We start from the raw sequence: 16,078 nt of genomic DNA on the forward strand, positions 1-16,078 counted from the left end.
ATTTTTGATTCCTTCCCAGGAAATCACCCAGGTTTCAGGTCAATGGGGCCAGTGAAGATGACCAAACTGGTGAGTTTAAAGCATGTTTGACATTACACAATGCAAACACAATCTAGGTCTTTCCTAGAACACAACAATTCACCTATTCACCTATTTAGACATGCCATAAAAAACACACAGCAATAAAAAAATAAAAAGAGGATGTCCCACAATTGACTCAAAAGAATCATTCACATTCACACTCATTCACCTACACGGAATTGTGAATAAGTTATGAATTGTGTTTTGAATACCTGTTCCAGAGGGGTCCCCTAGACCCGGAGGATCCCAGGGGGTTTTGAGACGCAGCACCAGAACCACCAGGGACCAACAGTCCATTATCTACGACTGCCTCATCACTGAGTAAGGAGCATCACCACAAAATCCTGATTTCCCCCCGTGTGTCCTTGCTCCCTAGTCTCTTGTTTACTTCCCCGGTAGAGTGTGTAACATGGGGGATAGTCTTAATACAGGGACTATTTGGGTTATTACAGATGTCAGACGTGGGTTATTATAGGCATATTACAAATTCCTCTGCTTTTCCCCCCAAAAATAAGTACACAATTAATGCTTATTTCATTGGGACCCAAAACCTCCACGAAGTCATGCTAAAGAAGGATACCATCAGAAGTTTTTATGTCGTCACTTGTTTTTCTCCGTAGTACTGCTGAGGCGGTCCTCCACAAGATTGATGACATGAAGATGTGCCGCCACTTGAAAAACTCAAAACAATCAGTGAGGCCTTTTCCATCTTGTGAAATATAATTTTGTCATTCAGCCACCCACAAAGGCAGGGAATAATTTGCAAACAATAAGAAACCATTCATTGACATTGAAGGCCCACACTAACTCTACCCAAACACAAGGGCTTGTTGCCCTGTAGAAATGTTTACGTAGTAACTGGCCACTTTTTCCAGGTTCTGTATCTTCTGCTACCGCACACAATCTCTTATCAGGCCATTGTAAGGGTGTTGCACCCATCTGTGGTCCACCACCCTCTCTCTCTCGCTCGCTCTCTCTCTCTGCCCTCAGCAGTCCTCTGTGCTGTGGTTTTGGGGAAAGTAAACACACTATTGTGATGTTGTTGCCTCATTCACCAGCAGATGACTTATAAAGGGTTTATCAGTGGCCACCATATTTGAAGAAACCGGAGTAGTAATACATTTAATTAGAATTTCACACAGTTATCCCTGGCTTATAGCCTTGAGAAATGAGACTAATGCATGGAAATGACCAATGATCCCCTTTGAGATTTGAAGTCTCACTGAAATATGTACCATTGTGTCATACCGGTCATTGAAAAAGGACATGGCTATACCATACCAGTTGTATCTATGAAGTTTATAGATTTTTTTTGTTAAATCGCAGATGATGTATTCTAAAGCCCAGCGAAAGAAGACTACCGCCTCTCCAACAGTAAAAACTGTTTCCAAACAAGAAACTGAAGGTATGTTTCTATTGTAGTTTAGGGGAAAGCTACAGTATGTTTGACCATAACGCTCTAAACAGGAGTTCATTAACTTTTGGTCCAACACCTATTTCCAGAGTACTCTGATGACGGTGGAGACGATGATGAGGACGACGATGATGAGGACGACGATGATGAGGACGACGAAAACGACAATAACGGCAAGCGCTATGAACCTCGACAGAAAAAAGCGGTGGTTCGTTACCATGCGCCACTGGATGGTTGGTCCTTTTCACATTTGAATCCCGTAAAAAACACATCCCAACGTATGACTCTTCACTGAACTAGAGCCTTCTGAGAAATGTTCTCTGTAAATTAGCGTAGTTCCACCAATTCGGTGCCTTTTGAGAAGTGTAACTTAGTTCAAATAAAAAATAAAAGGATTTCATCACATTTTAACGTTGTTTAACATCAACCTTCATCAGAGCATATCTCCACAAACAATATTCTGATCTAGAAAGCAAAACTGAGCCTAGATCAACACTCCCACTGAAGTGCTTGACTATGGGCAGGGAGATCAGTGCTTATCATGTTACTCCTCTCACTGTTTCATCTGTAGAATCCAGGAATCAGCCGCCCGTGTTTTTCGACCGTCAGGCAACTTCCACTAGAGGGAGCTACCGCATCAGTGCCTCAGTGCCCAGGAGTGCCTATACTACCAGCCGAAGGAGTGGCAGGTCTGCACTGTTGCTCACCCTCCCACAGTACTCTACATTACTGGCACTTTACCAATAGTCTTAGTCCATATGTATATTACATTGTTTTTTTTTAGGATCAAAATCTGTTTTAACCAGAATATATTGTAGGGTCCAATAAGGCTGTGTTTCATGTGTTTGGTCTTTGTAAATGGTTCTGGTTTGTTGTCTAAGGGCTACTCTTGTAGGACATTGTGAATATAGATTACTTTTCAATGTGAGGTTTTAATGTTTTTCATCTCTTTTCTTGTTTCACTGTTTCAAACAACAGGATTGGGTCCATAGGCAGGTGAGTCTATGGCACAATTTAAACAACTTTGGTCTCACATTTGCTATTGGGGACTGACAGCTTGGGAAGAGAGGAGCACCGTAAAGTAGTGAAGAAGTTTGTCCTTTCTCTGTCTCCTTACGGTTTGGTTTGACCCACAGGAAAAGGTATGCTTGGCACACCCGGGAAGCCAGCTCCTCTGATGAGGACGACTCCTCTGATGAGGAAGACGCAGAGCAAGAAGCCAAGAACAGGTCAGTTAACATGTCATCAGTTTGATACACTGTTTTACTTGTCCCTAGAATGGTAAAATGTTTAATTTAGTTCACAGATGACATCTCCGCTAGAAATTGGTACTACAGAAAGGATTAAACAATGTTTTGTTACATATTACATCATTTTTTATACTGATCGTCTGTTATTTGACGTCACATATTACCTTGGACACGATTCAATCATATTTAAAGGATAATGAACATGCTAGAAAAAAAGGGCCTGCTGAGCAGACCAATGATTCCCCACTTTTGAATGTTTTTTGAACTGTGTCTATGACAACATGAGTGGTGGTCGTCGATGATGTAATAATTGACGAAGGTTCCAGCTTGGTTGTTCTAGTAATATCTCCTTGGTGAGGTTCATTGGGAGCCAGACCTTTTAGAGTGAACACATGATCTTACTCATGAGTTTCTCCTATATGAGACTAACACAAGGAACAATATTAATATCTGGATTTGTCAACAAAATCTCAGTCTAATATTTTACACGAGCGGAATCCGGTGTGGTTTTGAGCTTTTGCTCAGAATAAGCTTGCCAAAACCGCACATTTTGGGATCCCTCTCAGGTGTCTGCCTCTGAATTTGCGAAAAGAGGACATTTTGGGAATCCATAAGGACAGAATGAAGATGGGTGCGAGCCTGGCGGATGTCGACCCCATGATGATTGACCAGTCGGTACGTTCTAACATCACAGTCAGCTGAATTGAAACGTGAAATGATTTTTAAGCCATTTTTTTAATTTATTTTTTCATCTAAAAGTTGGTTTGCCTACATGCTATGGTCTTTAAATGATCTTCCTGTTTCTTCTGTGTAATGTACCAACCCTCTCTCTTCCCTCAAGGTGCGCTTTGACAGCGTTGGTGGTCTGACAAGCCACATCTCCGCCCTGAAAGAGATGGTAGTTTTCCCTCTGCTCTACCCAGAGGTATTTGAGAAATTCAAGATCCAGCCCCCAAGGTGAGCACTTGTTTTAGGGTTGAAAAGCTAACATAGTTTATTGGGTAACTAGCAGTTGATTTACTTACTTGTGGGTGAGCAACTAGAATGGATTTAAGCCCCACCCCCAACCCTAATCACAGCCTTATCCACTCATTTAATTGGCTCTTGGATCAGTTGTGTCCTTTGCAAGGATCAGTACTAAGACAATCCCTGTTGTCTATTGCAGGGGCTGCCTGTTCTATGGTCCCCCGGGTACGGGGAAGACCCTGGTAGCCAGAGCGCTGGCCAACGAGTGCAGCCAGGGGGACAGGAAGGTGGCCTTCTTCATGAGGAAGGGGGCCGACTGCTTGAGCAAGTGGGTGGGCGAGTCGGAACGCCAGCTCAGGCTGCTCTTTGACCAAGTACAGTACATTTCCTCATACAACACACTGGAGATCATTCATACAATTATCACTGGTGCGTTCAGTTTTTGTGAGACCATTGAGTCTAGTATTTGCCTATCTATCAGAATTTTCTGCTCAAGTCACTATTGGTCTCTTGTTGTAAATCTGCAAAGTGAAATGCGAGGGTGGCTGGCTGGCTATACAGTGTTTTAGGGTAATGCCTATTATATAGGGATGTACTTGCACTGACCGCAATACTCATTATTTGTACCCACAGGCCTACCAGATGCGGCCAGCCATTATCTTCTTTGATGAAATCGATGGGCTGGCTCCGGTTCGCTCCAGTCGCCAAGACCAGATACACAGGTGAGACATTTCAGCCACTCTTCATTTCACACCAGTGAAGTCACTGCTTACAGAGACTTACCCTTGATTGCACCTGCATGCCAAACATTGTGTACTCCCCCCTTGTGGTTCCTTCCCACAGTTCCATCGTGTCCACCCTGCTGGCCCTGATGGATGGCCTGGATAGCCGAGGAGAGGTGGTGGTGATTGGAGCCACCAACCGACTGGACTCTATCGACCCCGCCCTTAGACGCCCCGGACGCTTCGACAGGGAGTTCCTCTTTGGCCTCCCTGATCGTGAGGTAAGACTGATCGCCTGTGTGTGTGGGGGGAGAATCCTCACTTGAGTTGATATGTGTGCATGTGTAACTCCAATGTTTATCTGACTCTTCCACTGAAATCGGAGACCTACGTGCAGTTACGTTTCATTTGTGTGCTTTACCTTTGAATTTATTTCTCCAACTCCAGTCCCGGAAAGATATCCTAAAGATTCACACCAGACAGTGGAATCCTACACCGTCCGATCCTTTCCTGGAGGAGTTGGCTGATAAATGTGTTGGTAGGTGCCTAATGTATTCCAAATCAACTGTAGCATTGGGGAAGTCGAGATTTCACTATAATTGTGAGAACAAAAAGGACTATGTAGTTTTGCTGTCTCATAATATCCAGACATCACCACAATTCAACTATCGATTTAACACAGTTCCACAGTCAATCTGACACATGCCACGTATTAACCACAACATCTTCCCACTCTGTACTCCAGGCTACTGCGGCGCCGACATCAAGGCGGTGTGCGCCGAGGCGGCCCTCTGCGCGCTACGCCGCCGTTACCCCCAGATCTACGGCACGTCCCAGAAGCTCCTGTTGGATGTGGGCTCCATCAACATCAACAGCAGGGACTTTGTGGCCGCCATGAGGAAGATGGTGCCAGCCTCCCAGAGGGCCGTGTCGTCCCCTGCCAAGGCCCTGACCCCCGTGGTCACGCCTCTGCTGGGCCCCGAACTCACCAACGTGCTGGACGCACTGCAGAAGGTCTTCCCCCACGCCGAGCAGGGCCTCAAGAGGAAGAGGGACACAGGTGGGTCCGGGTCGCGGTTCAGTTTGGTCTGGAAACACAGTCACGGTCGTTGATATCTGGTCCCAGATTTATTTTGTGCTGTCTTGCCGATTCCTATGGTCATTGTCATGCCAATGTTGGCTATACAGCACAAACAGATGTGGGACCAGGCTAGGTCACTGTTAGAGTGGATCGTTGGTTAAGTTCAGTTGATGCAACTTCTTAATCAACTTTTTCCTTTGATCAGATCTGACAGCTAGCATTCTGGAGGATGACCTCATGTACAGTGGGGACGAGGGCCCCTCATCCAATAATTCCATCACCAAACAGACCACCACCAAAGGGAGCTTCCTCCATTTTGCCAGGTAAGGCAACCTATAAGCTACCTATAAGCTATAAGACGTAGATATGTAGATTAAATAAACCCCCTATTCTCGTTGTTTTCGTTCATAATCACATCCCGGAGTCTCCATTCACTTCACCTCTCGCCTCCTGTTCCAGGAGTGCGACCTGCCACCCCACCACCTACCGGCCCAGGCTGCTGCTGGTCGGGCGTCCCGGGGCGGGTCAGAGCTCCCACCTGGCCCCCGCCGTGCTGCACGCCTTGGAGAAGTTCACCGTCTACACCCTGGACATGGCCGTGCTGTTTGGAGTCAGCTGCACCTCCCCGGAGGAGGCCTGTGCTCAGGTACTTGCTGAACCGAATGTAGTCTTCTAGAAGTGAAGTGTTAACATGCTCCTCTCATTTGTGGTGGAGAGAACTATAGCCCGAAAGTTGACTTCATCAAGCACATAATTACTAAGTCAAGTGCAATTTGCATCCCGAACTAAGTGCTAGGTTGGTGAGTGATAGTGTCGGTGACCTCTCGCCCTGCCTTCCCCAGGTGTTCTGCGAGGCCAAGCGGACCTCCCCCAGCATCCTGTACATCCCCCACATCCAGCAGTGGTGGGACACGGTGGGCCTGACCCTCAAGGCCACATTCCTCAGCCTGCTGCAGGACATCCCCTCCTTCTCCCCCATCATGCTGCTGGCCACCAGCAACGTGGCTCACCACGACTTGGCTGACGAGGTAGGTCTTACCTGGGCCTCCCCCGCCATATACAGTGGGGCAAACCACCTGGGATGTATCGCTTCATTGCGCTTGACTTATCAGAATTAATCACATTACAACTTGTCAATGAACGCCGTTAGGAATTAAGCTCATCGCCGATACAGTTAGGCTACTTTAAAAAGTGTGTGCAAGACTGGGGTAAAACCAGGACCAGTTTATAACAATCAGCCCAAAGCGAGATGGAAGCTGTGTAAAATGGAGCTAGGCAGGAAGCTGCTCATTCGAAGATGTAACAAACTAACCTTAAATTACAATACACAGTGCATGACAGACAAAATGAGGGAAAAAAATCCAGAAAATCACATTGTAGGATTTGTAATGAATTTATTTGCAAATTATGGTGGAAAATAAGTATTTGGTCATCTACAAACAAGCAAGATTTCTCGCTCTCACAGACCTGTAACTTCTTCTTTAAGAGGCTCCTCTGGCCTCCACTCCTCCACCTGTATTAATGGCACCTGTTTGAACTTGTTATCAGTATAAAAGACACCTGTCCACAACCTCAAACAGCTCAACTCCAAACTCCACTATGGCCAAGACCAAAGAGCTGTCAAAGGACACCAGAAACAAAATTGTAAACCTGCACCAGGCTTGGAAGACTGAATCTGCAATAGGTAAGCAGCTTGGTTTGAAGAAATCAACTGTGGGAGCAATTATTAGGAAATGGAAGACATACAAGACCACTGATAATCTCCCTCGATCTGGGGCTCCACGCAAGATCTCACCCAGTGGGGTCAAAATGATCACAAGAACGGTGAGCAAAAATCCCAGGACCACACGGGGGTACCTAGTGAATGACCTGCAGAGAGCTGGGACCAAAGTAACAAAGCCTACCATCAGTAACACACTACGCCGCCAGGGACTGAAATCCTGCAGTGCCAGACGTGTACCCCTGCTTAAGCCAGTACATGTCCAGGCCCGTCTGAAGTTTGCTAGAGAGCATTTGGATGATCCAGAAGAAGATTGGGAGAATGTCATACGGTCAGATGAAACCAAAATATAACTTTTTGGTAAAAACTCAACTCGTCGTGTTTGGAGGACAAAGAATGCTGAGTTGCATCCAAAGAACACCATACCTACTGTGAAGCATGGGGGTGGAGACATCATGCTTTGGAGCTGTTTTTCTGCAAAGGGACCAGGACGACTGATCCGTGTAAAGGAAAGAATGAATGGGGCCATGTATCGTGAGATTTTGAGTGAAACCTCCTTCCATCAGCAAAGGCATTGAAGATGAAACGTGGCTGGGTCTTTCAGCATGACAATGATCCCAAACACACCGCCCGGGCAACGAAGGAGTGGCTTCATAAGAAGCATTTCAAGGTCCAGGAGTGGCCTAGCCAGTCTCCAGATCTCAACCCCATAGAAAATCTTTGGAGGGAGTTGAAAGTCTGTGTTGCCCAGCAACAGCCCCAAAACATCACTGCTCTAGAGGAGATCTGCATGGAGGAATGGGCCAAAATACCAGCAACAGTGTGTGAAAACCTTGTGAAGACTTACAGAAAAGGTTTGACCTCTGTCATTGCCAACAAAGCGTATATAACAAAGTATTGAGACACTTTTGTTATTGACCAAATACTTATTTTCCACCATAATTTGCAAATAAATTCATAAAAAATCCTACAATGTGATTTTCTGGATTTTTTTCCTCATTTTGTCTGTCATAGTTGAAGTGTACCTATGATGAAAATTACAGGCCTCATCTTTTTCAGTGGGAGAACTTGCACAATTGGTGGCTGACTAAATACTTTTTTGCCCCACTGTACATCACAAGTACTGTAGAGGAGTACCTTACTGGGCTACTCAACCCATTTAGCTTTTTAATTTTAATTTTAAAATTTTAACGTTCAGTTAATACTCTTTATAGAGGTGAAGGCCCTAAATGGTCACTGATGTAACTATTCCACAATTTGTCTCTCGCAGATCCAGACTCTGTTCCGGTTGGAGTACGGAGAAGTGCACTCTATCAAAACTCCCACCCAGCAGGAGAGAAGGAAGTTCTTTGAGAATCTCATCCTTAGCCAGGCTGCCAGGGCACCTGCTTCCAAGAAGAAAGCCTGTAAGTACAAGACCTTTTGATAATCACTTGGTATAATTGCTGTATGTGTCCCATCTCCATTTGAACCATCCTTCTCCTTTACCCGCTCTGCTTCCCCCGCGTCAGTGATGCATGCCATGGAGGTGCTCCCCCTTGCCCCTCCTCCTCCCCCCAGGCAGATGAGTGAGAGGGAGCGTCTGCGTCTGGAGGAGCAAGAGGAGGACACACTCAGGGAGCTGAGGCTGTTCCTGCGCAACGTCACCGAGCGCCTCTCCCAGGACAAGCGCTTCAAGGCCTTCACTAAGCCTGTGGATGTCGAAGAGGTAGGGAGAAAACACAGAGAAAGAGAGAGGAACAAGGAAGGAAGATGTGGTGTTGTCGTCCTGTGTCGGGTGCCGTCTTTTGGATGGGACGTTAAATTGGTGTCCTGACTCTCTGTGGTCACTAAAGATTCCATGGTACTTGTTGTAAGAGTAGTGGTGTTAACCCCGGAGTCCGGAGTTCTCATTCTGGCCCTCAAACCATCATGGCCACCTAATAATTCCCAGCTTCCAATTGGCTCATTCACCCCCCCCCCCCTTGTAACTATTCCCCAGGTTGTGGCTTTAAATGAGAATATGTTCTCAGTGAACTTAACTGGTAAAATAAATAAATACAAATAGTCAAGATTACTTTTACTCTAATGTAAGCTGAGTGTTGAATGACCCAAACTTAACTACTTAACTAGCGAGTCTGAATACAAGTACATACAGTCTAAGTGAGCTGTGGTTCCTTGGGCTGCACTGTTATCACCTCAGATCTGTAGCCTCTCTCCGTTACTGACGCTCTCATCCAAAACAACCTATCAGAGTGGTATTGTCCCCCATCTTATCAATGGCTTGTGTTCTTCTCTCGCCAGGTCCCTGACTATATTAAGGTGATCAGGCATCCCATGGACCTCTCCACTGTGCTGTCCAAGGTCGACCTCCACAAGTACGTGACCGTCAGGGAGTTTGTCAACGACGTGGACCTGATCTGGAAGAACGCCCTGGAGTACAACCCTGACAGCGACCCATCTGGTATACCTACAATCATCTCCATCTCATTCAACTGAATGCTGCTATTAAATGATAACTGAAATGTAATTCTAGCCTGGTTCCAGATCTGTTTTCCGCTGTCTTGCCAATGACCGTATGAGTTGGCAAGACATCACAAACAGATCTGGGACAAAGCTTATCTTACTCCATTGAGTATGCTACATTTATTTTTGTTAGTTATCTCCCGTCTCATTGTTCCACTGCAGTTAGTCAGCCTTGCGGATGACAAGGCCCCCTACCTTTGTCATCAATGTCTCTCTCTCTCTCTCTCTCTCTTTGTGTTTCCAGATCGTCAGATTCGTCACCGGGCTTGTGCCCTAAAGGACACGACCCACGCCATCATCCGGGACGAACTGGACGAGGACTTTAACAGGATCTGTGAGCAGATCAGAGAGTCACGCAACAAGAGAGGTAACAACGTTGCCGTATTGCTGGAATTTAAAAGCTACGGTAGTGACGTCCAGGTAACATCTGTAGATGCATCTATCAGTAACATTTCAACTAACTATCTCCTAACCCTTATTCTAAACCTAAACCCAACCGTAGCCTTAGCAAGCAGTTGCTTTATCAACAGATGGTTTGTTGATGGAATTCAAATAAAGTGTGACCAACCACTCTCTAGACGAGTTCAGCTAGTTGTCGTGTCGGTGTCTAGTGTCAGCTTCTTCAACTATTTGTCCAATGATGAGATGAACCCTATCTTATTTTCCCTGAAACGTCTTAGCTTTCACTGGCAAAGCGAATAACATGTGAATGTCTGCCAACAGGGTGCACGTCATCAAAGTTCGCCCCCTCTTACTACCAGACCTTGCCCAGAGAGGAAGGGTTCGCAGAGTCCAAGAGGCCAGGCGGTAACACTGGCAAAGACGCCAGCACCCCGTTCACTGCCAACACCCCACGGCCCGCACGTAGGTCTCACCACTCCACTTCTTAACTGTTTATTGGTAGGTCATTTGTTGCAGAGGAACATCCAGTGGAAATGACATGCCTTCAGAAAGTCTTCATACTGGTAGACACTGGGCAAACATCAAGGTTTTTTTACTGCTTGATTTACAGTACGTAAGCAGTTATTATCAGTAGTAGTGTTTCAAAATGTAAGGGCAGAAAACTAATACCAGCCAGATGTGTTGCGAGGGATAGAAAGTGGACGTACCAACGATCAGGACAGGAACAGAAGGAGGAGTCTTTCCAGTTGAGTGCACCAGTCAGAAGTCCAGACCAAACAGTTTTTAAAAAAAACACCATGACATGGAAGAGCAGAAATTGAGAGCCAGGGAGGAGAGGAAGATGATATTCATGGTTACAGAGAAGTCTGTCTTTCTGCCTGTCCATTTCTCTATCATGTTAAATGACCTTCTCTATTTAACCTCTTTCCTAGCCCCGTGAGAAGAAACGGCCCAAAATCAAATTGACCTCCGGCATCATAAAGAAGAATTAAAAAGAAAAGTCTTCCTTCCAACAATGAGATCACAAACTCTGGGGAGGAAGAGGGGGATGAGAGGGATCGCATAGAGGAGGGTGAAGAGAAACAAGCTAAGCCTTTGGAGACTATTCTAGAGAACGGCTGTGGAGACTCCCCTATGGAGTGTACCTCGGAGAAGACCAGTGCCGAGGATGTGGAAGAGGCCTGTGTTACAGAGCAGCTCACCACCCCCATCCCCAATGGAGACTGGCAACAGCAAGCTCAAGACCCCACAGAAGAATCACACAGGTCCAATCTGGGGTCTAAGCCGGTTCAGTGGTGGCAGTCAATGGGAGACCACCATCAGCCTGCCAGCCCTCCAGTGGAACATGACCCAAGTCCAGTTAACAACACCCCTACAAAGGAGATAGATCAGGGGGAGAAACACCACGCAAAGACCAAAGAGCCTGACATTTTGGAGGAGGACTGGGACATAGGTCTGTATTAGGGTCCAGGACACGGGCAGCGAAGCAAGCTACTGCTTCTGGCCGACGGGAATCGTTCAGTCAGTCTCACTGACCTTTGGTCTCTGGGGCTCCTGCTGTTGGAGCTCTAACTCAGCACAACGCATCAGTTAAAGGGATACATCCATCTCTTGACTTATTTAAATACTATTGCGAAAGTGAGTGCCTTTGGATGTACTGTAAATGTGATCGCCACAGCATGAGGGCGAGTGAACGCATGCAGAAAGGTTGACTTTGTTGTAAATATCAAACGAGATTAATAGTGCAAATGCTTATAATGGTCTTCTGTGCCTTAGTTTGCACGTTTTTCAAAGTAACACCTCTAAGGTCTAGAATAGGAAACCATGCCCCCACTTAATGCTTCAGATCCAATGTTCGAGTAGAAACCTAATTTGCATGTTAGGAGATATGTATGTCAACACCAATTGCACATTGTGTTAGCAACAGCCTGTTCAGCCAGCAGGGGACTTCAGCTTATCAGCCCCCCCCCCCCCCCACACCCTTCTGATTGCTTCCTGTGTTTCCCTCCAACAGAGAGGCGTGTGACCCGTGCCACTATGACTCTGGTGCAGCAGCAACAGCAGTTGATTGACGTGGACAAGGCCCTGGAGATTCTGACCCAGAAGACTCCTCAGCTGGTTGTGGACCACGACAAACTCAAGGTACTGTACCCTCCTGACCAGTCTTTTAGGTCAGGCCATGCTTCTTACAATGTACCAGAACTACAACCAGAACGTTGTAGATCAGAAATCTGGGTCCCGAAAACAATCATGGTCACAGCCAAACGCTTAACCATTCATCCTATATTCATAGTGATTTGTGTAATATTTCTTGTCCAGCAATTGCTCAAAAGAGCTGTGTCCAAGACTGAGGGTTATGAGGTGCATCAGCTGGAGAAGCTCTATGCGTTGTTGTGTCAGAGCATCTACAGATACCGCAAGAACTTTGATAAGACGGAGCTCGTACAGGTATGTGGCTTACAACTTATGACTCTTTCACGTCACTTGTTGTAGGAAATACAGTGCATTGAGTATGGAAACCAAAAAGATTCCCTACATTGAAATGTGTGCTTAGTTAATTGATGTGCATGTGAGTCACTTGAATGACTTAATCTTTGTTAATTTTCCTTTCATTCATTTTAGGAAATGAAGGGAGACATTGACAACTTTTCCTAACTTCGCTTGATGTTTTGCTTATTTCCATATTGTAATAAAATATGATGCATTTAAAGATTCTCTTTTTTTTCTTTACCTATTACAATGGTCCTAATCATGCATTACATTGGTCTGAAATGAGTTTTTCCATAAGTCCATGCCTCAGATACAGTAAATTGAGTCAGAATTGACTTGAGACTTGCAAATCTTACAAGTCAGTGTGTGGGACCCACAGGACCAAAACAGCTGAGAAGTTTGGCCTCGCACTTCAATGCTCCTAGTTGCTCCTAGTATGCTGTTTACTTTCTGCATATATGTCATATCGCTGAGTCTGTCTTTAATCTACCAGCTGGTGCACGAAATCTAATATTAATGGTATCCAAACACACCAAGACAGTTGTGAAGAGGGCACGACAACGTCTATTCCCCACAGGAGACTGAAAAGATTTGCCATGGGTCCTCAGATCCTCAAAAAGTTCTACAGCTGCACCACCGACCGCGTCCTGACTAGTTGCATCACTGCTTGGTATGGCTACTGCTCGGCCTTCGACCGCAAGGCACTTGCGGGTAGTGCTTATGGCCCAGTACATTACTGGGGCCAAGCTTCCTGTCATCCAGGACCTCTATATCAGGCGGTGTTAAAGGAAGTCCCTAAAAATTGCCAAAGACTTCCTCCACCCTAGTCATAAACTGTTCTCTCTGCTACCGCACGGCAAACGGTACCGGAGCGCCAAGTCTAGGTCCAAAAGGCTTCTTACCAGCTTTTACCCCCAATCCATTAGACTCCTGAACAGCTAACCAAATGGCTACCTAGAATATTTTCATTGACCCCCAACCACCACCCAATTTACCCCTACCTACATGTAAATATTACCTCGACTAAACTGTTCCACCGCACGTTGACTGCATGCCCCCCCCCCCCCCCCCCCTTGTATATAGCCACATTGTCCCCCTGTATATACAGTTGAAGTCGGAAGTTTACATAAACTTATGTTGGGGTCATTTAAAACTAACTTTTCAACCACTCCACACATTTTTTTGTTAACAAACTATAGTTTTGGCATGTCGGTTAGGACATCTACTTTGTGCATGACACAAGTCATTTTTCCAACAATTGTTTACAGACAGATTATTTCACTTATAATTCACTGTATCACAGTTCCAGTGGGTCAGAAGTTTACATACATTAAGTTGACTGTGCCTTTAAACAGCTTGGACAATTCCAGAAAATTATGTTATGGCTTTAGAAGCTTCTGATAGGCTAATTGACATCATCTGAGTCAATTGGAGGTGTCCCTGTGGATGTATTTCTCAAGGCCTACCTTCAACCTCAGTGTCTCTTTGTTTGACATCATGGGAAAATCAAAAGAAATCAGCCAAAACCAGGAAAAAAATGGTAGACCTCCACAAGTCTGGTTCATCCTTGGGAGCAATTTCCAAACACCTGAAGGTACCACATTCACCTGTACAAACAGTAGTATGTAAGTATAAACACCATGGGACCACGCAGCCGTCATATCGCTCAGGAAGTAGATGCGTTCTGTCTCCTAGAGATGAACGTACTTTGGTGCGAGATGTGCAAATCAATCCCAGAACAACAGCAAATAACCTTGTGAAGATGCTGGAGGAAACATGTACAAAAGTATCTACAGATGAAGTCGGAAGTTTACATACACTTTAGCCAAATACATTTAAACTCAGTTTTTCCCAATTCCTGACATTTAATCCTAGTAAAAATTCCCTGTCTTAGGTCAGTTAGGATCACCACTTTATTTTAAGAATGTGAAATGTCAGAATAATAGTAGAGTGATTTTATTTCAGCTTTTATTTCCTTCATCACATGTGGGTGAGAAGTTTACATGCACTCAATTAGCATTTGGTAGCATTGCCTTTAAATTTAAAAGCTTCCCACAATAAGTTGGGTGAATTTTGGTCCATTCCTCCTGACAGAGCTGGTGTAACTGAGTCAGGTTGGTAAGGCCTCCTTGCTCACACATGCTTTTTCAGTTCTGCCCAAATATTTTCTATAGGATTGAGGTCAGGGCTTTGTGATGGCCAATCCAATAACTTGACTTCGTTGTCCTTAAGCCATTTTGCCACAACTTGGGAAGTATGATTGGGGTCATTGTCCATTTGGAAGACCCATTTGTGACCAAGCTTTAACTTCCTGACTGATATCTTGAAATGTTGCTTCAATATATCCACATAGTTTTCCTTCCTCATGATGCCATCTATTTTGTGAAGTGCACCAGTCCCTCCTGCAGCAAAGCATCCCCACAACATGATGCTGCCACCCCGTGCTTCATGGTTGGGATGGTGTTCTTCGGCTTACAAGCCTCCCCCCTTTTCCTCCAAACATAAGGATGGTCATTATGGCCAAACAATTCTATTTTTGTTTCATCAGACCAGAGGACATTTAACCAAAAGTACAATCTTTGTCCACATGTGCAGTTGCAAACCGTAGTCTGGCTTTTTTTTATGGTGGTTTTGGAACAGTGGCTTCTTCCTTGCTGAGCGGCCTTTCAGGTTATGTCGATATAGGACTCGATTTACCGTGGATATAGATACGTTTGTATCCGTTTCCGTCAGCATCTTCACAAGGTCCTTTGCTGTTGTTCTGGGATTGATTTGCACTTTTCGCACCAAAGTACGTTCATCTCTAGGAGACAGAACGTATCTCCTTCCTGAGTGGTATGACGGTATGATTTTCCCATGATGTCAAGCAAAGAGACACTGAGTTTGAAGGTATGTCAACTTCTGACCCACTGAAACTGTGACACAGTGAGTTATAAGTGAAATAATCTGTCTGTATACAATTGTTGGAACAATTACTTGTGTCATGCACAAAGTAGATGTCCAAACTGACCTCAACCCTATAGAACATTTTTGGGCAGAACTGAAAAAGAGTGTTCAAGCAAGGTCTACAAACCTGACTCAGTTACACCAGCTCTGTCAGGAGGAGGTGTATGTAAACTTCCAACTTCAACTGTAGTCTTGTTACTGTTATTTTATTGTTTTTTATTTTATTGCTGCAGTTTTAAGAGTGTTTTAAGGGCTTGTAAGCATTTTACTGTAAAGTCTACACCTGTTGTATTTGGCGCATCTGACAAATACAATTTGATTTAATTGCATATTATTTACATCCTTTTTTATGACTTTCTTTTATTGGTCAATTTTATAATTTTCCAACATTTCACGTTAAAATTATGGGCTTTTAGGATAATTGAGAAGAGTTCAATTCTTTCAAAGATTATTTATATAATAAGCCTCTTCCTCTGGTGGTTTTAATTTTTTTTCCCCCAT

General features: G+C 44.9%; 1 protein-coding gene across 1 annotated transcript; it reads left to right on the forward strand.

Moving 5' to 3' along the window:
- Positions 1-11: 11 nt before the first annotated feature.
- LOC110496819 (ATPase family AAA domain-containing protein 2) lies at positions 12-12,851 on the forward strand (the record flags this gene model as incomplete). Its single annotated transcript, XM_090206659.1, has 26 exons — positions 12-69; positions 303-402; positions 702-774; positions 1,408-1,486; positions 1,585-1,728; positions 2,067-2,184; positions 2,474-2,491; positions 2,632-2,724; positions 3,312-3,420; positions 3,587-3,702; positions 3,911-4,085; positions 4,345-4,433; positions 4,555-4,714; positions 4,881-4,971; positions 5,179-5,493; positions 5,720-5,837; positions 5,974-6,160; positions 6,357-6,542; positions 8,505-8,640; positions 8,746-8,942; positions 9,518-9,677; positions 9,984-10,106; positions 10,463-10,603; positions 12,156-12,283; positions 12,461-12,589; positions 12,764-12,851. Coding segments are annotated over 26 exons (3,276 nt in total), but the record flags the coding sequence as incomplete, so codon positions are not given.
- Positions 12,852-16,078: the final 3,227 nt, after the last annotated feature.

The sequence above is a fragment of the Oncorhynchus mykiss genome, chromosome 18 (genome assembly GCF_057628025.1).
Source record: "Oncorhynchus mykiss isolate SJ-2025 chromosome 18, ASM5762802v1, whole genome shotgun sequence".
Classification (NCBI taxonomy): domain Eukaryota; kingdom Metazoa; phylum Chordata; class Actinopteri; order Salmoniformes; family Salmonidae; genus Oncorhynchus; species Oncorhynchus mykiss.